This window comes from Lathamus discolor, chromosome 5, assembly GCF_037157495.1.
Source record: "Lathamus discolor isolate bLatDis1 chromosome 5, bLatDis1.hap1, whole genome shotgun sequence".
Taxonomy (NCBI): domain Eukaryota; kingdom Metazoa; phylum Chordata; class Aves; order Psittaciformes; family Psittacidae; genus Lathamus; species Lathamus discolor.
The window spans coordinates 86862366-86889142 of NC_088888.1; the positions used below are offsets into that span (position 1 = coordinate 86862366).

The 26777-nt window shown below is 38.3% G+C and overlaps 2 protein-coding genes across 4 annotated transcripts in view; both read right to left on the reverse strand.

Moving 5' to 3' along the window:
- Positions 1–3795, reverse strand: part of TINAG (tubulointerstitial nephritis antigen) — a 53124-nt gene extending 49329 nt beyond the window's left edge. Inside the window, exon 1 of one of the 2 annotated variants that reach the window (XM_065681487.1) lies at positions 3302–3793. In XM_065681487.1, coding sequence (XP_065537559.1) covers positions 3302–3671 — 370 coding nt within the window. In that variant the 5' untranslated portion in view covers positions 3672–3793. Of the gene's footprint in view, positions 1–3301 lie in introns of both variants that reach the window. The other variant, XM_065681488.1, reaches the window with a different exon arrangement.
- A 7391-nt stretch (positions 3796–11186) lies between these two features.
- The window catches only part of MLIP (muscular LMNA interacting protein), a 140058-nt gene continuing 124467 nt past the window's right edge, over positions 11187–26777 (reverse strand). For both annotated transcript variants that reach the window (XM_065681490.1, XM_065681491.1), the window contains 3 exons: positions 22289–22342; positions 13745–13779; positions 11187–11593 (listed from right to left, as the gene is read on the reverse strand). In XM_065681490.1, coding sequence (XP_065537562.1) covers positions 13753–13779; positions 22289–22342 — 81 coding nt within the window. In that variant the 3' untranslated portion in view covers positions 11187–11593; positions 13745–13752. The remainder of the gene's footprint in view (positions 11594–13744; positions 13780–22288; positions 22343–26777) is intronic.

Consider the following 26777-nt stretch of genomic DNA (forward strand, 5'->3'; position numbering starts at 1 on the left):
CATATTACTGTAATGTTGACTTGCATTTGCAGTCATATATCATGCTTTTTCCCTACCACAGGTGTGAGGAAGGCCATTCCCCTCTCACTGTGAGGGCTTTCTGCTATGTGCGCCTCAGCTGCCTAAACGTCCCTCGTTGACATTAGCCATAGCTAATTTCATGCTGAAGTAGACTATCGCTGATGAACTAATTATATGTGCCTGTCTTTCCCTGTTAGTCATACAGCAGGCTATGTTAGTGCAGGTACCAGAGACATCCCAGCTATGCAGTTTGACGTCCAAAGTGTCTGTTCTAATTCAGCTTCTGCTGAGAGCTGAGGCATTTTTCAGAGAATACATGATGCAGATTACTCAGATGTCACAGTTTGTCACAGTCTGCTGCAAAATCAGCATCAGCAAAGTAGCTGGAAGGAGGCATCCAGCAAGATACCTCAAATATATCAAGGGAAGGAAGTACTGATGCAGCATCTGAGGGACGGAACCTCACTGGAGCTCTGCCGGCAGGCATAACCAACCATTCCTGGGAAAAACTGCAAACCTGGACAACTACAGAAGAATCTTTGGGAATCTTTAAGAATGCTTAGCGGACTGAAGATTAAAACCGTAAAATTTCTTTAGTCCAGCCAAATTAAGAGGGCCAGGAATGCTGCCTGAGGCATCAGTGGCAGAGAGCAGAGACATTGAAGCTGAAAGACACTGTTTGCATGAGAACACAGCAAGATTGTCTGGCTGTGAACATATTCAGTTGGAATATTAATATATCAAGTGGGAAATTAATTAATATGAAGATGCAGCCTGATGATTTTATGAATGGGGTTATAGGATGTGAAAATCATGGTTGGAAGGAAGAGTATTTGATAAACAAGGATTTTCGTCACAGTCCAGCATTCCTACAACCTTACAGGTCTTAATCTATTTGCCCGCAGTACTGATGTAAATACTTCTGTCAGTGAAATGTCTCCAGGTTTATTCAGTTGCAGTTCATATCCTGACTGTGTGGTGCAAAAGCAATCAACAAACTCTCTGGATGTCACTCCCGTACCACCACCAGGATGAGACCCACTGTGTTGACTCTGGCAGGGCTTTTTCATACCATCAGAGTAATGGAAAGAAAAAGAAAAATAAAAAATATACTCAATAAATAAAAACAGTTCTTCTAATAACAAAAATTAAAATATAAGTTATTTTTAAAATCCAGAACTTCTATTTGGTATCTAAGGCTGGCATGTGCACATTTTTTTATGAAACTACAAGGAAAGTCATCAAAAAACACCGGATTCTGGGTTCATAAAGGCAAAGTCAAAGCAATTCCATACAGTTAAACCAAAACTGGCCCTCCACATGCTGCACACCCATGGAAGAAGTCCAGTAACTCGCTGCTGCCGTGCACCAAGTCAGTGAATAGACAGCAATCCAGAAATAAAGCACCAAGCAGTTTTATTGCTGCTTATTCCAGCCCATGTAAAGCACTTCAGTTTATTGATTTATTTAAAGAAATATGACCTAGGAAGCACTGAGAGCAAAACCACAGTCAACCAAAAGATCAAAATCTTCCAGGTGAAAAGAACTGGCATATATGGCCTTCTAGTGCTTAAATAATTCTTAGCCAAAGGCAGAAGTGTAACCTCAGTAGCTAAAAGTCAGCTAATACACTTATGCTATTTCTAAAAATGTTTCATAGTTTGCTTAATCTTCAAACATTCAGTCCTTCTTTTCTATTTTTTCTTCCAATTAGATTCTCTCTTCCCTGTTCCTCAGACATTTCAGTTCTAGAAAGTTCCTTTAGAGTTGTGATTTGATTTTTTCCTTCCATATTTTGGCTGCTTTATTATGCCCTTTTTACCCTCTAAATTACTTGCATAACAAATATCCAACAAAGAGAATTTTAAAAAGCTGCAGGTTTTCCATCAGGGAAGCACTTTAAGGATCACAAAAACAGGATCTTGCTTTGAGGTACGTGAACAGAGTAAATATAATTGCTACCTCTTGCAGGTATGTACAGTTCAGGTGTTGTAAAACACTGAACACACATACAAAAAGTGGATTAAGAAAGGCAGTAATCGTGTTACGCCTCACTTATTCCCTTATCTAAACCCTCTGTTATACTTTTACCTTTTAGAGGTACACCTCCATGCAGGGCCCACATGGAAAAACACTGCAGGTTTTGTAGTGATTCGTTTCCATGAAACATTGAACTAGAGCTGCAGGCTGTCAGCTCTGTAGCAGAAATGCTGCTAAATGTTTATGTAGAACTTACAACAACCGCCTGATCTGCTGGAAATTATATACACTACTGCACCAGATAAATAGGAAAGAAACGTCTCTATTTACATAATTAAAGGACATTTTTTTAGATGATTAGAAACACTTTGGAAAATCAAAGTTGTTTTGCAGCATTTCTGTCACTCCCACTTTTCGTGTTTTGGCTGCATGCCTGGCTTACAAGCACAGCCTTCTGAAGAGCTTGTGGTTTGAGTGCTGGAATGCAAGCAGTAGGGTTTCTGCAAATAAATAGTTAATTTTAAGGAGTCATGGTATCATTTTTGTTGATTTTAGGCTTTTGAAAGTTTGGTACAGTCTCCACATTTTCAGCCAGTTTTGGTGTACCAATAGGAAGAAACTACATAGTCGTAGAATCCACAATCCACAGATTTGGCATAAAAGGGAACCAAGGCAGGAACAGCTGCCTGCAGACCATTTTTTTGCAATCTCTAGTTCTAAAAAAAATCTGCGAAGTTTAGAGTAGTCCTGAAGGAATTTTCACTGCGAACTAACTAGTAAGAAACTAAAATATGCCAGAAATCCTTGATCTAGCCACTTCCCTTTATCTGCTCCTGCTCCTGTGCTGTCCCACATGAAAGCTATGCCAGATCAAAATCATTGCACAATAATTCAGAAAAGTATAATTCAGAATAACCCTCAGTTTTCTTGATTAGTTGTATGTACTGATGGATACAGTAATTTAGAGCTTGCTATTCACCTACTGTTGATCTGTGAAGCTCTATTGAAATTGTTGAGATTAGACTAATTTTAACTCAATGAGGTTATCTCTGAGAAGTTACAAGTAAAACACAGGTTCTGTACAACAAAAATATAATTTAACCAATTTAACCAATGCTAAAAATATGTTACTAGAGACAGAGAAATAAGAGCAAGTATAATTTTACTCCAGTTTCATACTTTCTCTGCTATGCCTTTAGTCACATTTTTAGGATGCATGCACTCTGATCAGTAAGTTTGCTTCCAAGTATATTTTTATCATAATGCACTAACGCCAATTTAACATCTTCTCTATGCCTACCTGATGTCAGATGTGGCCAAGGTTCATCTGGCCTGGTGGGCTCAATACGATGGTCACAGACATCCCAGTAGTCAGCACAACAGTCTACAGGGCCAGGAAAACCTGAGGCACAGAACTGGTCACAGTAACATATAGCTGCTCTGGAGACAATATTAAAGCTGCAGTCATCATCTCTTCCTGTGCAACAGCCTCTTACTCTGCAGGATCTTCCCTGATACAGACTCCTTTTTAGCCTGTTCCACTTTGCAGAACCATCATCTTCAACAGGGTAAAGTCCTTGGGAGAAATTTCTTCTAGAGCCAAGCTGCTCTGCCATCCAAACTTCACTTGCAATGCAATATAAGATCAATATCTTACTTTTGAGACACATTACCTCTAGCAACCTTATTTCAGGCTCTCAGTGCTTCACTTTAGCAGTAAATATCTATCTACTGAACATGCAATTCCTTCAGTTAGTATTCAGAAAGAAGTCTGGGCAGAAATCTACAGTCTAAGGTTTTCTAAGAAGACTCTGTACGTGTTAATTATTAGTCAGTCACATTGTAAACTGATTTATTTTCCCAGGATACAGAGATACTGGAAACAGAGCCATAACTATGTATTAATCTTTATGAAACATTGGGTGCATTTTTTTGCAAGTGGGAAAATTTATGGTAAAGGTTTCAGAATATTAAGAATATACATGGTCTGGTATTTTAGTTCTATACTCTTCTGAAATCAAAACAATGTGAGGAGTAAGTCAAAGGAAGCTCGCCTTCCTTCTGGCTTCCTTTACCTGTAACTACTATATTCTCCATGCAATGGGAAACTACATAACAGATTGCATTTCATCTACATTTGCCTTTCTGATAAGCAGAGCTATACCACTGCATTAAATGTATCCTGCAACCCCTATTTCAGTCTTGCTTCTAGTGATCTAGGTTAGCTTTATATGCTTCATTTTGCACTGGTTTACTGTGTGTGAATTCAGAAAAAGGTGAGATTCAATATAATCTATTATTCAAAGATATTCCTTAAAGGTTTACATTTCTTTAGTCAAAATGAATTTGGTAGTCATTGTTACAAGCATAATTAATACCCACTGATGAGTGCTCATTCTTATTTAAAAAGGAAATGGCTGTATTTATAAAGCCACAAAAACCAGAGCAGATATCAGAAGATAAATCTAATAGCCTTTATTACTTGATCTCAGCTCTCCAGGTTTTTGGACATCAGACATAAAGAAATATGCATGGTACTTTTGCCAAAGCTTAAAAGAATGAAAAATAAAAGCAGCATAGAACTTTGACATTCCTAACAGAGATAGAATGTAAGGCTAAATTGCAAAAAAATATCATAGGTTCAAATCTGAACCATTGCAAGATAATTTAAGGCTCCAAAGCTGAATAAACAGAGGAAAAACCTAGTCACAGTTTTGTTTCCATTCTGTAGCAAATTAAAGAAACCTGGGGAGGGAGACGGCAGACTGTTTTCTAGGGAATGAAGGAGGTCTTCCCCTTTGTGACTTCAGCTGAGCTTTTCAGTGCTGTAGGAAGTCAGAGCACCAAAGGACAGATACTTTTGAAAGCACAGCTGGCAGCACAGCTGGTTTGGATGCATTGCTATGAATAACAGAGACATTAAGTGGTAATCTGTGTATGTGTGTATGTATGTTTATATATATATGCACATGTTGTCAAAATGTTTGAGTCTTTAATACCATTTCTTGCCAGCTGGCTTTATGTTGAACCTGCTTCCCACACTGTCCCTACCAGAGCTAAAGAACTGTGAATGACGGGAAATTACATCAGACCACATGATTTTTACTTTGCTCTGTTGCAAGCAGTCTTCTGTGTGGAAGTTAATAGAAAGGCCAAGGTCAGCAGCGTGCAATCACTGTACATAATAGGACATGAATCTTATACTTAAAATTTGCTCTGTTTTTTTTATATTAAGTTTTATTTATAAGACAAAAAACTGGACAACATTTAAGTCTGTTACTGTGGTATATTGTATCAAATATAACGTAAGAAAAATTGGAAAAGACATGTTCATGGAAACTCAAGTGACGTGCTCACTAGAAATTATTATCTAGTTCTTTTCCTTATGTTTATGCAGCTCCATCAGTTCCGAGAGAATGACTCCCGATTTGCACTGACATTATCAAAATGCACATCTTCTTTGTTAGCAGAGATGTATGGAAATACTTTTACAAAGTTATGTCCTTGCTCTGGAAGCATAAGAAAGGAAAAAAGCTACCATATGTGATAAATGTTACCAGCCGGTCAGATTAAGTGAACAGGCTTATCTATGTTTTCACTTATAGACCTCTGGTTTCATTTTGGTTTGTTTGGTATTTTGATTTTAATTTTCAACTTTAAAGACTTGCTGATTATAAATCAGATGCAAAGGATTTGCTTGGAAATGAGCTAGTTTACACAGGAATGAGATTTCTTTTAAAGGAAAGTGAAAATGTAACTTGAACTTCTAAACAGCTTTGTTTTTTGACACAAGAAACTGTGCTGAAACTTGATAAAATTCACTTTTTCCCAGTTTTTGGCATGTGTTCAAACCTTAAGAAAAAAAAAAAAAGCCAGTCAAAAACCAAACCAAAACCCAAAAACATTAATCTATTCTATTGTGGTTCAGCAAATATTTTTATTTCAGTTCTGTCCTTTGTAAGCAAAATGACTCTGCTCACTGTAAAAAGGCATACATTGACCTACCTGTAACTATTTAAAAATAGTTAAATATGGTCATTTTTCTCTATTGAAAATTAACCTATTCCAAGCATAGCAGCTCTGCTAAGCTTCTGAGTTATGGTCCTAGTCCTAGTTCTAGTCTCTACAATTAAGTACAGAATTATCTGACTTGTACTTGTTTCAGCATTACCTGACGTCTACCCTAGAGCTTCAAAAACCACCACACATTGGACAGAAATTCAAATATTAGTATCACTGAACATTTGGTGAAGTAACAGATAGAAAAATGTCCAAGAATCTCTTTAAAACTGGAACAGGATTATTCCATAGCCTTTCTTTTGAAGGTCTCCTGATTTGTCTGAATAAGCCTATTGAGTATTATAAAAATCTCATTTCTAACCACCTTCAGAGCACTGGAGATAGCAGTGGTCACTGAGGCCCTGAGTGCTGAAGGTCACCTCCAGGATGGACAACCCCATAAGAAGACAACAGCAGCTTCCCTTCTGGCTGCTGCAAGCAGACTGGTATCAAGTTTTGTGCCAAGACTCAGAAGGAGTATTGCAGTACTCCTAAATTGTGCCAGGAAAATGGAGTGACCCTCAGCACATTTAGGAAAAAAAACAGGACACCAGATGCCAATTCAGTCATTCGCCAGTAGGAACAACACAATGTGTAAGGGAACCCCTGTAATTTCTTATCTCCAAGTTAAAATTTGCAATGATACAGGCCTTTTCTTTGAACTCAAACAGAAATTTAACTGGTGACTTCTTGCACAAAATACATCACTAATGTGTCATGACTGCCATAGCTTGCACTTATTACTCTTTCTTATTAACGGCTGTAGTGCAATGTAAGCAATGCAGAAAAAAGCACTTCACGTAAAGTATTACCACACAATGTCTTCTCTCTTCTATGTACTAATGGCAGAATGAGATTCCCAAACTGCAAATGACTAGCTCCTACATATGTTTATGCAGAGAAAAGCAGTGTGTTAAAGTGATTTTCTCACTGTCACTTTGGTCTCCATATGTTTGGAGCATGAGTGGGGGTGCTTTCACCCTGTTTGACAACTGCCTGACAGCTCACTGCTGTGGGTTGTTGGCATGGAATCAAGTAGTGCCACTTTTAATTCACATATTTCAGGCTGCTTATCTCAATTATTACAATGCTAATCCATATTTACATGTAACTTAGAATAATGGTGGTTTAAGTGATAAAGCCCATCAGATGTCTAACTAGAGTCCTGCCACAGTATGAGTTGCCTCTGTGACCAGCATGCCCAGTTCCTCAGATATTTAAATCTACAGATTTAGGGTCAAAGTAAGAGGTAGAGGAAGAGAAACTGACCCCAGTTGCCCATGACAAAGAAATCCCATACCTCACACACACAGATTCACATACACAAGTGCTCAAGCACTCAATCAACTACCAGTGATAAAAGGTGACTTCATAGGCACAACATTGTACTAAGTGGTCGCTACACCCTGATAGCCTTTACACTCTTCTCACCACAGCAATTCACCACACATATTTCCCACCCCAGCAGCATCACTTGGTCAACCTCAAGGCAGCAGCTGCCATGTCCTTCTTATTGTCAGCTATACTCCAGCATTGCCCTGAAGTCAGCCCCCTCTGGGCTCAGCCAGGTAAATACATGCGAAGAACAGGGAAAACTGTGCTTGAGCCAGCACAGTACGCAACCACACAGCTGCAAGCATTCTCCTAAACAGTGTTTCACTACAGCTTGCAGAACAAGTAAGACCAGTCATTGTGGTTTGTATCTGAACAGGAACCTCACAGGAGACACAACCAGGCATGGAAATCTTGGCAGTGGTACCAACATATCATGGACCACATGCCACCTTTGTTATGCTGTCAATTACTGTGGACAGTTTGGCCTGTGCATGGCTGCACACAGCTTCAGAGAGGTGATTCTTGCAGTAAACTTGGCAATCGCAAACCTCACCAACCAGTTAGAGGTGATGAGGGGAACATACTGTATTTCACTGTCAGTATGAGCTCTCAGAAGGTGTCATGCAGGTGTTTCATGGCAGATGTGTACCTGCTGGTGCTCTTCTCAAATGCGTGGCCCTATCTGATCCCAGCAGTGAATGCTGGCACGCCAAGTCCAAACTGTTCTCTTGATCATGAGCAGACTTACAAGGGCAGAGGCACAAGTAGCCTCCCAAACCAATATTAGAAACCTGAACAGGTTGTCCATATGCTTACTATTAGTCTTAATATCAGATAGGCTTAGAGGCATTTTTGGATACATATTAAGTTTGGTATTATTGCAATGCAATTGTAGCCAGTCCACTTGTAAAGAAGCTAGCTTGCAGTAGGCTCTCCCCTAAACTTGTAAACTACACCATGCCATTTGTTTTGGGGTGTATGACTTGACTAGTGCAGAAATAACCTAGCATAATCCTGTGTATAACTAGATGCTATTTGAATAAGTGAGAGCGGTCCTACACGGAAAGCATCAGCTCATTTTTATTCGGACATCTTTTATAATGTACAAAGAGATGCTGCAAGAATGATATATACAACTTATTAATGTGAAACAACTGTGCCTTTGCTAATGCACACACTAGATACCACTATTAGCATACTCACCAGCCCCAGTAAGGCAGCCAGTGAGCCTGTGCAGTGTAAATATCAGTCAGGTGAGGAAAGACTTGTCTTCTTAATCCTCATAACAGGATGATTCTCAGTGTTGCTGAGTTGTCATTTTCTGATCTCTGCTTTTAAGGATTTTTTTTATACCTTAAGGTGTAGATTCTTTCCTTTTGTATCCTTGAGCTGTTACTGTTACCTTTTTAATAACATGTTTCTCTCTGTGCTTTTACTTCTCTCCCTTTGAATAGCTTTAGCTTCTTCACTTCCTGCTATTTGAGTAATTTTCCCACTAAAACTAAGCCAAGACCACAGAGATGTGCCGCACCAAATTAGACTTTGGATCCCACACAACTGAACCCTTGGGCAAAGGGCTGCCCTTAGTCTCATCCAGCAACCAAATTTTCTTCAGTAATGAGTGCTGGGCCTCCTTCCCATGGCCTGTGTCACTGCTCAGATACATGCTCTGTGCTAGGCAAATCTTCCTTTTGACCACTTGGGCCAACTTTAAGAATTATTTTTTTTTGCCAGCTTGAGTTGTATCACATAGCAACAGAAAGACCCCAAGCACTCGCAGGATACAGTGAACATACTGTATCAGACTGCAAGAGAGGATGAGGAAAGATGAGGACCATAAGCCCTAAACATAAGCAGACATTGTCGTCCTGACAGAAATGTGCACTTTACCAGAAAAAATAATGCACAAAAGCAAGGTAAAGGCAGCAGAACTTGGTCTAAGTACATCGCACTATTGAACCACCCATTAATTTTATAGTACTACTAGAAAAGCTTTCAATTTTCCATGTTGAGTTTTGCTCTTTATAATCTTTCCTTACAGGATTCTTTTCTTTTAATACCCTTTCCATTGGTTTCTCAGATACTTTGTAGACTGTAATTGCTAATATACTGTCATTTTTCATATATGTAGAGAAGCTGTTTGAACAGATATGGCAACTGTCTTTTTTAAAAATGCATAGATGAACAAATTTACAGACCCAGAGGTCAATAAAAAAATTCCTTCTTTCCCCTTCCTATAATCCCATGATTTCTTTCTCTTCTTTGTATTCCTTCCACCTGTGGGATTCAGTTTATCACTGGGCTAATTTAAACCTAATCCATACCATGAGAATAATTCTCTTGGCTAGACATGCTACATGACATTTGTGTTTCACAAAAAGGGAATTCAAGAGGAAAATAAAGTTGGGTTTGGACCAAATTCAGAACAAAGCAAATCTTTTGAAAAAATGGGCAGGAAAGCTTACTACGACTTTTGAGAATCACGCAGATCACACTGATTCTAAACATTAATTTTTCCCACTTCAGTGCTTTACTGGATACAAGAAATACTATTAGGTCCTTGGTGGGTAGCGCTATTACATCTTGCACAGTATTTATAACACACTTATAATTATAAATGTGTTAAGATTTAAAAATGTTTATCTATTGTTAAAATTTTTCAGTACTTTCTTTATTTACCTATATGTACTCATTTCTCTCCCCAGGAGCTCTCTCTTGAGCTCACTGAAATGCTTTTCTCAATTGATCTTTTTTTTCTACCATCGGGTTAATGAGTATGCTGTCCACAATATGAACACACCTAACTTCTGTTATTTTTCCATTGAGAAAAGAAACTAATACAAACCCAAACTTTATATTTTTATCAATCTGTTCTTGACATTCTGAAGGACATGTGTGCCCCTGTATCAAGGGGAAAATGTATAGTTTACCTATAGATAGACACCCACTGACAGCTGAACTTCTGTTTTCACAGTTCCACAACTCAAAAGTTTAAGTGCTGTCTGGACTGAGATTGCATCAGGTCCAATAGTGCAAGAGGCTGAGTAGCCTGAAGACTATTCCATTTAAACTGTTTTTAATTGTAAAGTTTTAACTGATGATAATATTTTATAAATTAGTTCATCGCATTCATTTTAATGAAAACAGCAGCAATTCTCATTAAAATATTAATCTTAACCACAATACATAGCAGTGTGTCAGAAGGCAAAATGCTCTTGTACACCAAGACAGGGCTGTGATGCAAAGGTCTTGAACATACACATACCTGTGAGGTGATTTGTGGTTTAAAGGATCAAAGGATCAGGGAGAAGGCAATTAACTCATGCAAGCATTAACAGTCTGCTTCCTTCAACTTATAAAGCATTTTGGAAGCAAACTGCTTCCAGCTGGATCCAGACTGAGGCAGCATTGTGAGGGAGCAGCACAGGGTAAAAATAAAAAAAAGAGCATAAACTGGAGAGGAAGGTGGGGATTCTTCCATGTGGGCCAGGAGCACAGCTGGCAAATCTGCCTGCACTCTCCAGCTCACACAGACACTGCCTGGCCAAAATGGCTATGCATATTGCACGGCAGGGAGGAATCACTGTGCATGCTGATTGCTGTGGGTGCTGACACAAATGTGGATAATTCCCTGGTTATTTCACAAAACATAAGTGTGTGGTGACAAAATGTGACCAAGGTTAAGAGCATGGGAGTGTTTTTCTTTCCAGCAATGTTGACATTCATTCTCAGCTGCTTGAAATATGTAGAGCTAGATTTCCAGGACTGAAAATAAGAATTGCAACAAACACTTTGCAACAAAAATACAGCTTTATTTAATTTCAATATTCATTATTATTTCTAAAGAAAATATGCTGTGTTATATTGGCCATCTCTTAAATCAGCAAGCACTTCAAAAACTGATATTACAATATGTCATGTCCATGTGTGCATCTCTGGGGTTAATTATGCTAGTACATAGTCTCTTGAAAGAGTTTGATTGTTATTACTGCTTTGCGATTGGGATGCTGGAAGCATTTTTGTTGTGGGTTTTTTTTTTTTGTTGTTGTTGGTGGTGGTGGTGGTGTGTTTTTTTTGTGGGTTTTTTTTTTTTCTTTTTTATGTTGTTTTAAATAACATTTGTGCTGTGGATTCCTTCTCAGTACACCAACAGGCCTCAAAATACTCTGCAGTTTTAGCTCTTGATCCTAATCCAGGGCTGCAAAAGAAGAGTTTTTACATGAAAAAAAGTTGTCAAAAATACAGATTAATAAACTCTATAACATGCACTGAGGTCATTTAGTTTTCCTAATTTATACAACTTGAGGATCTAGCTAACAAATATAACTCATAATTTAACGGAAAAAAAGTTCTGGAGGTGTCCCCGCCCATGGCAAGGTGTTGGAACTAGATGATCTTTAAGGCCCCTGCCAACCCAAACCATTATATGTTTCTAATATCCCTTTATAACAGTTCATTATGAAGAGATATAAACTGCTGTGTCTCTACTTTGTGCTTGTTTCTTGTCTTCTGTGTGAAGACACTGAAAGCTTTAGAAATCTCCTAAATGTCCCATTTGTTTCCCACATCCCATGCAACTGATTCTTCACTAATACCGAACAGAGACAAGTAATTGCCTCCACCATATTATAGCCACTCCCTTCAACATCTCCCTGGAATATAATTTTTTGTAAGAACATTACCTTTTCAACTCAGTTTGTGGTCCTCTGTAATCTCCAGGGGGGTTCCAGCAGCATTACTGTAATTCCTTTTCAGTCTATGCTGCTTTTTTTTCTTTTTTTTTTTTTTTAAATTTGTCTTCAATGAATTTTATCGTATTGATTTCAAGCCGTCTCTCTAAGGTGACATTTTCTGAATTCTAACCCTGCCTTCTAAGCTTATTGCAAGTCCTCCCAGACAGGCAATATGTGTAAACTTGGTATGCTTACTGTCTATGTGATGGAGCAAGTAATTAATGGCGATGTTTTCTAGTGCTAGAGCTAGAAGACAGCATTGTGGAAGCCTATATGAGATGTTTGCTCGCTGTAGTAATAAATGATTGCTCTCAGAGTCCAGCTTTGCAATCAGTTGCACATCTTGGACAGAGCCTCCTGTGACATGGTTTAGTGTGAGGTGTCCCTGCTCATGGCAGGGGTGTTGGAACTTGATGATCTTAAGGTCCTTTCCAACCCTAACTATTCTATGATTCTACGATTCTACGATTCTATCTACCTTATGTGAATTTAATTTAGTCTGTATCCACTTTGCTTGCTTATGAATATCATGTGGGCCTGTGTCAAGGATGTGCTGTATCAAACACATCCTCTGTTTTGCTGTTAAAGTAGGAAATGAGGTCAACTTGATAGGATTTATTTCTGACATGTCACTGTGCAAGTCACCTTATCTCCTTATTATTAGGTAGTTGCCTAGAAGGGCATTGTTTAAGACTGTTCCAGTGTCTTGGAAATGCTCTTAGGGCTGACTTTTCTGTAATTCTTTAGATTTTTGTTTCCTCCATTGTTAGATATGACACTGTGTTTGCCTTTCTCCAGTTTTCTGGGAACTTATTAATCCTGCTAATCACTAATATTTGAGAAATTGCTTTGGTTAAGTATTTTAAGGGTAGGTTTCATTAGACTGTGCTAATTTATCTCAGTATTCCTTCAGGCATTTCTTTTCTTTTCATGATCCTACTCCCAAATTCTTAATAATAACTGAAATAAACTTTTACTCACAATTAACCTATTTTCTGAAAAGCAGAACAAAGAAAAAGGTATGGAACATTTCAGCCTTTTCTCTTTCACCTATTTGCTGACCTATACTATGTTACGCCTGCTCTCAAGCATAGTTTTGAGCAACCTGGTCTAGTAGAAGGTGTCCCTTCCCATGGCAGGGGGGGTTGGAACTACATGATCTTTAAGGTCCCTTCTAACCCATTCTATTATTCAGTGACTCCATGATTTCCAATATAATATTGTTTAACTCTAGCAGACCATTCATTTTAATAACACTATGTGGTTATGTGCTCAGATATAAAATTATATTAATCTTATTAATCTGATTTCAATCACATTACTTCGCAATCTATTTCCAGACTATATCTCAATTTTTTCCAACTGTTTGATTGCATCCCACTTGGAATTAATTCAATTGTGTCTTTATACTGTGATGTTAAGAAGTTGAGTTATTCTGCATTGGTAATTACTAATGAAAATCATTCACCAAATATAGTCAGATTATTATCCAAACATTAATTTTGTAGCTAAAGCATCCTATCATCTTTTTAAACAAAACCATAAAAATTTGTTAAAGATATAGTTGCATATTCAAAGTGGTACTGTAATCAACTCAGAAAAATAGTAATACTCACCATTATAGCTAAACAGAACCTCTTTCATTGGCAGCCTGTAAAAAAGGGAGTTAAAAGGTGAAAACAAAATGGAGAGGAGAATAAAAACTGCAGTATGTTAAACAGGCACAGCTCTACAAATTGGTGGACAACTTCTTACAGCACAGCGCCTTTTGAAAACATCGGTTTCCTGCACTGTTAATTTATCACTCTGCCTACTGAACAGCGGATGATTTTTAAGACATTGACATGTTTGAGGAAGTATACTGCACATAGCAAATTTCAACAGACAAGCACCACTTTACACCTTGGCTGAATGCATGTTAGAGGACATTTCAGACTCACTTCTCTTTCGGACCCCACCCTTGAAGGACAGAGCTTGTGGCCAATCATGCACTCACATAGCATGGATACTGTTTTCATCCACCTTAACAAGGTTTTTGACCCAGTCTCCTGTTGCAACTTGGTATCCAAACCAAGGAGTGGGGTGGACTACAGTGCGGATGAATAACTGGCTGGACTACTTGCCTAAAAAGATAGTGGTCAACTGTTCAAAGTCTCTGTTCTAGGTGGAATTTCAGAGGATGCTAGGGTGGCATGGGTGGACATGGGTGGTAGGAGAGCCAGGAATTCTGAATGTTGCTAACTTGGAGGGGAGGGGGAGACTGATATATGAGGGTATTGTTCCCATATAGAGGACTTTTGTAGATTGGAGGAATGTGCTGGCAGGAGCTTCATGAACAAAGGCAAATACAGAATCCTGCATCTGGTGGGGGACAAGGTGAATGGATGAAGTGCAACAGTACAGGCCAGTGACTGACTGGCTTACTGGCAGGACTGCAGAGAAGGACCTGAGGTCTGACTGGCACCAAACTGAACGTGGGTTAGTCCACCGCTCTTTTAGTAAAACATAACCTCATCTACAGTTGCATTAACTGGAGCATAGCCAGGAGTTACTATTCTGTTTTGCTAGGCACTAGTGAGGCTTCATCTGGAACACAGTTTCCATTTTTAAGCCCTCCCAATAGAAAAGAGTTTAAGTCAAGCAAACACAAAAACACAGTGGGGGATCATCAGGATGGTGGTGAGCGTTCTCTGATTTCTGGGAAAGGCATGTGATACATGAGGGGAGGCTACATGGTTTGTTTAACCTGAAAAGTAGGTTAAGGGGTATCTGTTTTCCCTCTCCAGATACTTAATAAGGGTTTATAGACAGCTCAGATTTGCACGGTGAAAGGAAAGGAGGCAACAAGTTGGGAAATTATAACTAGCCATAAGGAAATATATTTGTTATCATGAATGGTCAAACAGTACAAATAATTGTATGAAGACAGGCTGAGAGAGTGGGGGCTGTTCAGCCTGGAGAAGAGAAGGCTGCATGAAGACCTCATAGCAGCCTTCCAGTATCTGAAGGGGGCCTGCAAGCATGCTGAAGAGGGACTCTTCATCAGGGACTGGAGTGGCAGGACAAGGGGTGATGGGTTCAAACTTAAACAGGTGAAGTTCAGGTAAAATATAAGGAGGAAGTTCTTTACTGTGAGGGTGGTGAGACACTGGAATGTTCCATCCCTGGCAGTGTTCAAAGCCAGGCTGGACAGAGCCTGAGTAACATGGATTAGTGTGAGGTATCCCTGCCCATGGCAGGGGCATTGGAACTAGATGATCTTAAGGTCCCTTCCAACTTTAACCATTCTGTGACTCTATGATTCTACCATTCTGATTACTTAGGCATTACTTATGTGTTGAATAATAAAAAAGCTTCTTCAGACTATAACTGTGTTCTCACTACTTATTCAGGGCAAGCTCTTCTCTAAAGTTATTATGCAGTAATATGCCATTGTCTAAAGTGGACCGAATACAACACTTGCTTCTTAAGCCAAAAATAATTAGATTAAAATTACAATTTAAATTACATATTGATATTTCATACTTTCTCTGTATTATGTTTTTATTATTTATTTATATGGTATACATTTTCGGGGTTTTAAATGTAAATCTACTGTATAAGTAATACATACCCAGTAATACTTCTTATAGCTATCACATTAGAAATAAAATCCCAGTAATGCATTAAATGTTTTTCCCTGTTAGTGCGTGGTGATTTACACTGCCCTTTCATGTCAGAAAGCTATAACTGAAATATTTGACTTAAAACAAGGAGGTATTATTGAAGCTTGCTAAAAGTATCGCCCAAATACCTGTTGCAAGCACAAATTTCCTGTTGTACATAAAAAGTATTAAAAATTAAAAAGTTTAAAGCATTGCTAAAGAATAAATAGAATGTATGTCTGCTGATATTGAAAGTTTTTTTTTTGTTAGAGAATTTACAAATGTGCATTGTTTGGACCTACCTTTCTACTTATAAATATCAGAAGACTGCAGTTTACTGTTCCCATTTAATCACCCATCCATTAAAGAATTTGCTACAGCTAGCAGCTGAAATTCTTATTCTATAATAACAGAAGTACTTATTCCTAATTTTACTGCTTATTTGGTGGGTCATCAAATTTTCAGTTAAATGAACTGTTATGATGATATGGAGATAGCCTTGGGCTGCAGTCTTTGGTTTGCTCAAAATAAACTAGTGGTTGGTGAGACTATCACTTCAGAGACGTAGTGCCCATTTTGTTCCAAAATATTTGGGAAGATCACAGGTTAAGTCAAAACAGTTCTCATTTTGGATGTAAGTGATGTCAAAGCATCAAAGGATTTTCTAATTTGAATTATCCAGGATGTTTTAATATGTATTGCTGTTGCCCTATGCCTGATTATTTGCTGCCTTAATCTCTATGCTTAGACTTAGTATGTGCAGCATTCTTTACGAATTGCCTAATGTCCCCTAGCTAGTTAGATAATTCATAAACTCTGCAAACCAGTGGTGCTGTAAAGATCACTCTGACCCTGCATCCCCTGTGGGAACAGAATTGATGCTGGCTTTGTCACAGAGTAACACAGGCATACCCTGTGGCCTGGCTAGCTATGGATCTGGCAACAGTACTCTGCCACACTAGTCTATTCCAGCTCTCCACTGTCTGGAGGACAGGGCTGTAATTTTATGCAAGACTGAAAGTAAAAATTGAATAGTGTGTCTGTGATGTGACAGGTAGAGACCCTGTGTTTATGTCTCCAAGGAAAGCATTAGGAGCAACACAGTCTTTCGCCCCAGTATGTCAGGGTAGGACCTGCACCAAATGGAAGAAAGCGGTTGAAAAAAGGAGGTGAACATGCGAGTAAGAGCAGCTTCTGACACAGTTCCCTCTAGTTTTATTAGGCATCTACCATATCCTGATTCTTGCTTTGACAGGGATCTTCTTTACAAGTTGGAAAGGTATTGAACAGTACATGAGAGCTGAATCATTCCAGAATACCTAAGCACTACCAGCAACCTCTCTCAGGCTGTCAGGATAACCTGGAGGAGAAGGCAGACTGTACGCTGCCCTCGCATCTTCACACCAGAGGCAGGGGAGTGCAAGCCTCTGCTATGGGCACAGCCCACGCTCATCCATCCCTGCTCCATAGTTATTATGCTGCCAAGCAACTTCATGGGGGACTTCGTAAGCTCTGGGATTTTCTGTGTAAATCCAGGATACAATGACCAGGGTTTTTTTAACAGGAAGAACATCACTGTTCTCTGACAGTGCCAGTTGTGTTGGAGCTTTGGTCTAACGTTAAAACCTTTACATAAATCCTTTAGTACAAGGACTATTTCATAAAATGGGTTCATTTTCTTCTTCTATGCAGAGTCTATCAATGATTAATACTAATGCTGACCTCTGACCAAGAACACTCCTTAAGAAAATAAAGATTAAGGGCAATGTATAATAGAACTTTGGACCTTACTGACATTTCATTTTCATAGAATTTCAGAATTCAAGGACTTTTGTTATTGAAACATTTTAAAATGGGGCAGGACAGATTGTTTCCTATTGTAAAAAAAGCAAAATCAACCAACAAACAACAAAACAAACCCAGACCCTCCCCACCCCCCCCACAAAGAAAACCCAAACCCAAACAAAAACAAAACAAAAAAGAGCTTGCATAAAAGACAGTCACTGAAATCCTGTCACCATTGAAGTCAATGAAATAATTTTTTTCTCATGGGGTCTTTTTATCAACGTTGACCTGCATGCAATGTGTTTTTGTGACTATATGGGAAATTATGGCCCTTGTTCTTTCTAAAGATTCTGACACAACACAATTCCGAGAATGACTATAACATCGTAACCTGGGCAAACACTAGGTTTACTTGAAAAGAAGACAGTATTGGAAATTACTGTTATATGTCTTGGTTAGGTTTTAAAGGCAGCATCCTTCAGATCTCTTTCAATTAAAAACACTGTCTGTAGAGAAGGATTTTTCTAGAAGGAGAATGTCGCTTATTTGTTTTCCTGATTTCTCAGTGACAGACCTGATTTGCTTCATGAATGAAGACAAGAATGCTGTTCTGAATACAAAGGTAACTCCTTCCCTATCACCCCTGCCCCTGAATACTTTGCTCTGGGGAAAGAAATACAAATTACTAAGTAGAAACTAGTAACACGTTCCTTTCTTTCCTTCTCTCATTCCTTCCTAAAGGTCAAGGATGTGCTTGCATTTCACAGAGCATCTGCCCAATCTTTTTTGGAATTGCATAAATCACACTGATGTTTTCTCCGTGTGTTTTTAGCTCTGAGGGAGGAACATTGTGGGAGAATCAGTATGAGCCTATATGCAATTTTAGATAAAAAATTGCATTTTGGTGAGGGCAGAGACTACAAGACAGGGATCTAAAGTTCTTATTACAGCAGTAGGAGTAATGCTGGGCTTATACCTTGACAGAATTTTTCCTAACCAGTTTATACAAACAGGAGTTCACTGATAAAAGGGAGACATTAAATTAGGTGGACACCTGTGAGTTGTGTAAACTCATAAAGTGTAAATTCAGTATAAACAGTTCCAAGATAGGTTCCTAAATAAGAAGTAATGATATAGATGCCTGAAAGATATTGTGATATTAGAAATCATCAACTAAGGACTACCACTTTCAGAGCAGCTACAAAAAGTGCCTTGAATCTTTTGAGCTGCTTCTGAGTCTATGTTGCTCTCTAGTCTGCCTCCAGGACTTCATAAATGTTGATGTCCTTCTGGGTATCAGTGCTGTATATTTTCCTCTCCAGCAATAAATCTCAAGGGAAACAGATGTCTTTGTTCGGTCCTTCTTGACTGAAAATAAGCAAAGAGGGTCATCTTTAGCCATATTTGTGTCTTCTTTGCCCCTTCCTAAATATGGTAAGACATTGCTCAGTCAACATGGCCAACATGCTGTACCCTGCTCACCTCCTCCTGCTAAAAAGGAGACATAATTGGGGGGGGGGGGGGGGGGGGGGGGGAGAGGGACATTAGATAACATTCCCTGTGCAAGTACTTTGAAAACTTCACTGGAGAAGATTTTCTTTGATTTGTAATAGAGCAAACAGAAAATATGTCATCTCTTGATGTTAATTCCTTACCAGCTTGTGGTGAGCCTGACACAATCCTTCCTGCTACATGTGGACTGGATTACACGTGTATAGTCATACTCAGTGACAAAATACAAATTAGTGACAGGCCTCAGCTGAACCAAATGGTCTTTGAAAATTTCTTCCAACTTTAAAGCTATTTGCTTCCACCCAGCATTATTGTACATAGTGAATGACTGTCACCCAATAAGATGGTAATCAGTGGAAAAACAAAGAGTACTGATATCAGCCCAGATAAATCCTTTTGCTTCAATTGATTGTCTTTAGTCTTTGTAAATGCAGCCACAATTGAATTCTAAAGGTCATGGTACAAATGTTCCAACTGTGGGAGTACATTAAAGTTTTTTAATAAATTGCTTGCTAAAAATGCTGTTCAAAGTGTTTCTTCAAAATCAAGGCAACTTTCTGAAGACAGTGCTATATACTTTATCTGCCTTGGAACAGACCAAGTTGGCCTTCAACCAAAGGAATTTTGCACTTCTGTTGCCATTGTCAATTCATTTTTAAGAATATCTCATGTTTTTAAGAAAATCTCAGTCAAAGTAGTCTAACTTTATGATGTCAGCATGAGATGCTTCACTTTCTGAAGTGATCTTAATAATGCATCAATTAAATTGTTAGTCTTCTTTCTTAAATCTTTTTAAAAAGATTTGACTTTCCATTAGATCCACAGAGCTGTCCCTCAATGTGGATGAGAGAATGAGAGATGGGGGTTGAGCTGCTTGCTTTCCTCTATAATATTTTCAAATACAGGAAAATCAGCTGCTTCATCAGAGGCTGCATGTACGTACATGTAAGCACATGCGTACTTAGATATATACACATACAAATACACACACGCACACATGCATATATGGAAAGGACATGAACGTGTTGAAGATGGTCAGTGGGCTGGAGCACTTGTCCTGTAGAGACAGGCTGAGAGGGTTGGCCTTGTTCAGCCTGGAGAAGAGAAGGCTCAGGGGAGACCTTAGAGCAGCTTTCCAGTAACTAAAGGGGGCCTACAAGAAAGCTGGAAAGGGATTTTTTACAAGGGCATGTAGGGATAGGACAAGAGGGGATGACTTTAAACTGAAAGAGGAGAGATTTAGATTAGGTATTAGGAAAAAGTTCTTCACTGTGAGTGTGGTGAGGCACTGGCACAGGCTGCCCAGAGAAGCTGTGGCTGCTCCACCACTGGGAGTGTTCAAGGACAGTTTGGATGGAGCTTTGAGCAACCTGCTGTAGTGGAAAGTGTTCCTGCCTATGGCACGGGGTTGGACTTAGATGATCTTTAAGGCCCCTTCCAACCCTAACCATTCTATGATTCTGTGAGTCTATGACATATATGTGTGTATATATATATATATCCATTTTAGAGTGCCTGACACGGTGCAAACCTATTTCATCTCAACAACAAATTTATCCTCAAAACTGTTCAGTGCCTCACACCGCCCCCTAATGAAGTACCTTTAGCTTCAATAATGTTTTAGAAATTTTACAGATGATATGGATGAATAACCAAGCTATCTCAGATCAGCAAGGTGTTTTTTTTATAGCTCCACTTTCTGAAATTGTACTGGGGCTTTCTCTGGGTAGATCCAGAGCAAAAACCATAACAACTGCTTCAGAGGGAACTAAGAAGTGGCTCCTGGAAGGCAGAGGAAAGTGGATAGATGGTGTAGAAACAAGCATAAAGGTCAAAGGTGAGAAAAAGGGAAGGAGGTTTAAATGCTGAAATGGAAATTCAAACAAAAAGAGATATGAAGTAGCTCTAAGTTTCTGGCATCCTGCACAGAGAGATCAGATATGCACATGAGGAGTCTATGTTCATGCCCCATATATTCCCAGTACAGAAAACCAGTCCGTTGGTCCACCCAGCAAGTGAGATGTACTTTTTTTTTTTTATTTTACGTTTTTTAACTTTTTTGTCAATGGAAACTGAGATAAACTGTGACGATATACTGACAAGCTGTCAACAAACTCAGATTTAGGAAAACCCGCTGCTTCCAACATGTGAATGATTTGACCTCAAAACTCACTCAATACTTTTCAAAACAACAAGGCAGTTACTCATTTAGTAAATAAATTGTGTTACAAAAATGTAGTCATCATTTCTATCTATACTGTTAAACTCATCAGAAGACTTGTGAAATAATTATGAGCATGCACCTGGCAGCCAAAAGAGGTCTTGGTAGTAAAAAATTCATTCTTGTGGCATTAATGTAGTCATGCTGCAATTATTGGTAGCAAGTTATGCATTCCTATGCAAATGTGTAAAATAATACTGAAAATGTCCTTTAAACAAAGATACTCTATTACATTCAAAAGGCTACAGTAAAGAATATGATAGTTAATTAAATTACATATGTTTATTTCAATACCAAGGCTGTAATTCAGCTTCATGTTCATGACCTTCTTGGAAAACAGATTTGCCTGAGCCAGCAGAACTGTTTTAATTTTTATCTGCACTGCCTCAATAGAAAATTGATCACATGTAGCAGATTACTTCTGCTCTTACTGAACGAATTATCGAGGGTGGTAAACACTCTGGTCCTAGAGTTTAGATATGTCAAAGCAGTAGGGAATTGGCCACTGAATTTAGATTTTAAGATTTGTGTCCTTCTTCAAAGACAAATAGAACTGGTACTGAATTTTGATACTGGGCAAAATTGCACTGTATGTTTTTATGTTTTCTTGACAGTCCTTGATGAAATTCTCAATAATTTTCCAAAGTGCTTCTAGTAGTTGTTGTATCTATTATTTAGAACAGAAGTTATAACAGTGACTGTAAATCAGGGAACGGGTGATTTAAATGGGGCTAACTAAAAAGCATATATCAGGAACCTGAAGCGAAAATCTTGGGGTTACTCCAAATTCACATAAGCAACACAGTCTGCAACACAACTCTGATGTGTTTTTTATTCTTAATGATTAAAAATAATGAATATTTATCTAGCCCATGCAATGGACAAAAGCAGACTTGAGAGCACAGCCCAATTTTACTCACCAAGTTGGCACAAACTACATAAATAAAAGATAAAGCTAGCATGTAAATGCTTAACCCAATTAAATGTCGGCTGATTACCTCCTTAGAGCTGAGTGTTTCATTTTCTGCAATAGGCACTATGGCATGACTGGGCTTCCGGGCCAAGATGTCACGGGTTGGAGAGAGCATGAGGTCAAAAACAGGAAAAAGAAATTAATTATCAGTCCAATTTCTATATCAACTATCACTACAGTTTAATAACAAAATCAAATACCCTCAGTCCTGCACAGGATAGCAAGGCAATGAAATCCCATTTGTATTCAACAGGCTACCTGCCGAAAAAGCTCTCTTTCACTGCTATTTTATCTGTATGATGATCCATTTCAAGGCATGGCCTGTTTTCTATTGTATCATATTCCCATAATTAAAAGGGTGGGGAAGGGATAGATCACTTTCCAATCTGAAGGAGGTACCTCAACTAAAAATCACAGCAAGGGCACCTGCCTTATAATACATCTGAGATAATGCATATAAAGTTATTTAAAATGCAATCGTATTTCTGTCACTTTGAATATCCATCTTCTTAAATCTCCTCCAAAGGAGCTCTCCTTAATCTTAAATTTCATAGACATTAATCATATAAACACTTAACTAAAAAATGCTGTATAAAACTAAAAAATGCTGTATAACAGGAATTAGTATGTGCAGAAAGGAGTTTTATATCTCAGTGATTTTCCAGTGTTTTGAGTATTATATGACTTTCACCTGAGCAATGAAGATTGATGACTATGACTCAAGTGAACAACCACACCAATTTCAATAAGATTTTAATTAGTAATAGGTAAGTTAGGTAATTAATAGGATAGTAGTTAGGTAAATAGATAAGCCAGAGCTTATAAAGGCAATGTTAAGATCACAAGCTTATGACATTTTCCTATACAGTGACACAGAGACATCCTCTTTAGAGAAAAGCTTGCTGAAAGTGTTGGGGTTTCAGTATTTTAGAATTCTATGAAAACAAGGTTGGAAAAAGCTTGTTTTCAGTGTATCAAAGGCATTACTTTGTTTTGGTATTTAGATCAAATGGCTACTTAACAGATGATGTGTTGCTCAAAAAGATATTGCTCTTGTCCTAAGAATATTCATTTTGAAACTGTGCTTTTTGTGAAGCAAAACTGATCTGCTAAACTGTCCCTATATATAAAGAAGGATACTGAAGTGGAATATACTCTAATTTTCTGTGATTATGTAATACATCTGCCATGTATTGCTCTCTCTCTTTGTAAATTTGCCCTGATTCGTTTTCAGGGAAGCAGGAATCAACTCTAGCAATAAGAGCAGCAGCTATAGAAGCTTTGACCCATTTTGCTTCTTTTTTTTTTTTTTACTGCTTTTTTTCTTTTTCCCCCAAAATGAAAAGGCAAATTATTAACTTTAAGCACCAATTTATTTATTCATTCAGTAAATGTAGACAAGGGAATAATTTTAGGCAAATAAAGAGTAAGGAAGGAGTAAGAATCCTAGATCCTTTCAGCAGCAACATTTCTCCCTCTGCTGCATACTTGGCTCCTAATTTCAGCCAGCACAGCCCCTAGACTTTACACCACGCCACTACTGCAGCACAGACAGAAGTAATTTAATGGCTTAAGTGGGAGACCAAAGTCCTGTTTCTAAGCCAAGCACCCTGCAACTGCCAAGGGTGGGCAAACCTTGGTGATACACAGGTACAAAGTTCTAACAACACCTGCAGTGTCATGGCAAGCTTATTTCATTGAAAGAAACCTTGGAGTTACCTATTGCCTCACCAGAATATACATCTCTCTATTCCAGGAAAAAAAAGGGTCAGTCACAAAGAGAAGAGTGAAAATTACTGGTCATTTTCTGTTTACTTTGTGATGTGCACCTAAGTTCTCTGAGAACTGTCTACTGCTCATTGCAGGGAAGAAAAGCTCCCTAGTCAGGTAGCAATCTGAGAATGCAACAGCTCTTTTTCTCAAATTGCACAAAGACCAATCAATGAAAAATGCACTTTTATTGTGTTATTTCATCCTGGCCTTTCTTACTAGTATTCATTGCCTGTCATGGTGACCTGAAATGCCTCTCTGAGTCATAATTCTTCCTTACCTTGTTCCTTGAGTATGAGGTTTCAAGTCTCTCTTCAGTTCTGACAAAGCCAGAGATTCTTTATTTTTTATCCAAGAAATATATTTGCTTCTTTTACTTTGATAACATCCTCTTTTCAATCTAAAGACCCAACGTTTATAGAAGTCTCCATATAGTGGGAAATTATCTCTATTTTCTGGACACACACACTTAACACTGCCTAATTCAGAGAGGCTTAATTGAAAGAGGAGAAGTGAGAGGCGAACAAGGATTTATCTGGTTAATTATGGTGAAAAAAAGTTAAAAAGACTGAAGACTTGGAGAATAAATGAACAATATAAAGATCTCTACTTGCACCAGGTTTCTCTGAAATAAGTTACTTTAGAAGAGTCTATACATTCTATAGTCAGGTGTCTGAAGACCTGATTTTGCCATAACATGGGGTCTAATCCTAAGGAAGTCACTTATAGTTACATTAATAAAAAAAACTTTAAGTAGTACTTTGGTGAATATGCAGCACACAAGCCAAGTGCTGCATCCTTTCTGTTGAAATAATGTTTAGTCTTGCAGGTCCCTGAAAGGAGGGTGTTAGATTTTTTCCTGGAATTGTACAGCTATGCCTCTGCCAGCTGCAAAGGAGCTGAGTGCCTTGGCCTGGGTGACTTCATCCTAATTAGCTGGAGGCTTTTTCACTGTGCTATTTCTATCAGGTGTTAGTGTAATCTGAAATGTGTTAGCCTAGCTACGGAAGAAGTCCTACGCCTGTCCTCTCAGAGTTTAACCAAGAGGCTACAGAGTTTTACTCTTTCCTCCATGATTTTTCCCTACAAATATAATTCTTGTTTTCTTGAATGCACACCAAGCCAATCCCACAAACAGGATGGAATTTGCTGTCTCAGTGCTTCTGCTTCCTGCAGCTCTGTGGGTAAGGACTGAACGCTTTTGGAAATGAGAGAATGAGTTTGAATCTCTGCAGGGTGAGATAAGCACTGTAATCAGGTCTCTCACTGTTTGGGCAAGTATTAAAGGAGGTCATTGGCATCTCCATTCTGTTTTGTCTGCATGGCGGTCAGCTGGAGTTGTTGGGAGGACACTTAACAAGACAGACAGCCTACCTGATTAAACTCAGCTTTGTACCTGAATCATAGTACAACTTACAGCACTAAGGACGGGGAAAAGATTCTCACGGAGAACGATCATCTCTGCAAAGATGAGCTATCAAGATCAGAGTACCAGACAGTCAACTTAAAAGTACCAGAATGTAAGGTAGGCCAAACGAGGTGAGACTAATACCCTTACTAGACACTGTGTGAGTATCATTCCTCAGAGTCATACAGTAACATGCTCATGTCCACAAGTTCTGAATTATGAATTCAGCTTGGACTATGTACTTTTCACAGGTGTGTTCTTTCAACTCCAGGTCAAAGCAGGTGGCAAGAAACCTTAGTTTCTCCCACAAATGGAAAGGAATTGCATCTGTTGATGTTGAGAGATGACATTATTGTTTTTATAATTTGTACTCTTTGCCAGTTACAAAAATTCTGCATTTTTTCTTTGTCAGTTACAAAATTCTGCATTACTCTTACAAGGTGAATTAATAATTTTTAACTTTCCAGATATCACTCTTATATTATGATATTCTCCTTATTCTTTCTGAGAACAGTGAAAGAGAAAAATAGTCAAATCTGCTTTTGTAGCTGCAAAAATCGTACTGCGGAGGGTGGATATCCCAATAATATTTAAGTATTTAAAGCATGTAAGATCAAAGGGAAATTATAAGCTTGGCCAAAATAATAACTTCTTGCGGACTCAGCCAAGGCTTAGAAAAGAGGTGATTATATAACATCTTAGTTAGAACTTTGTTCATTTAGCTCTGTAGGGTAATCAGCAAGACATATTTGTCTTTAAAAGGTCAGTTTATCTTTATTGTGCTATGAATCACAGCTGCCTCTGAATAATATAAAGCTTTCTGAGGTGTTCTCAAGGTAAGACCTTTTTCATAAACCTAACTAACTCTCTAGAGGGTCTGCAACCTTTGCTAATTGAGGCACAGGTTTAAAACCCTTTGGAACCAGTGAGAGATAAGGTACATAAAAAATAAGAATGTTTCAACTATAGTAACTAGAGAACATTCATGTATACACTATTCTTTCAAACTACTCTCTTAAGACCACTAAGTTAATCAACTTTGAAAATAAATAGGTAATATAGATTTGCACGAAACACAGAGTCATTTCTTCACAACAGGAAAAATTACTAATTTCTAAAAGACTAAAAAGTTTGTTTATACACGTATAACAAGCAAACTTTTTTTAATATAACAATTTTATAGATAACCACTGTTTCTGAATGCAAGCGCAAGAAATCTAGGGTACCACTAAATGGTAAAACACCCACAGCAGCAAAGACTACCTTCAACAAAGGGGAGAGAAAATATATAATGTAAAGAGCCAATTTATAATTATGACAATTCAGTCTCTCTGAA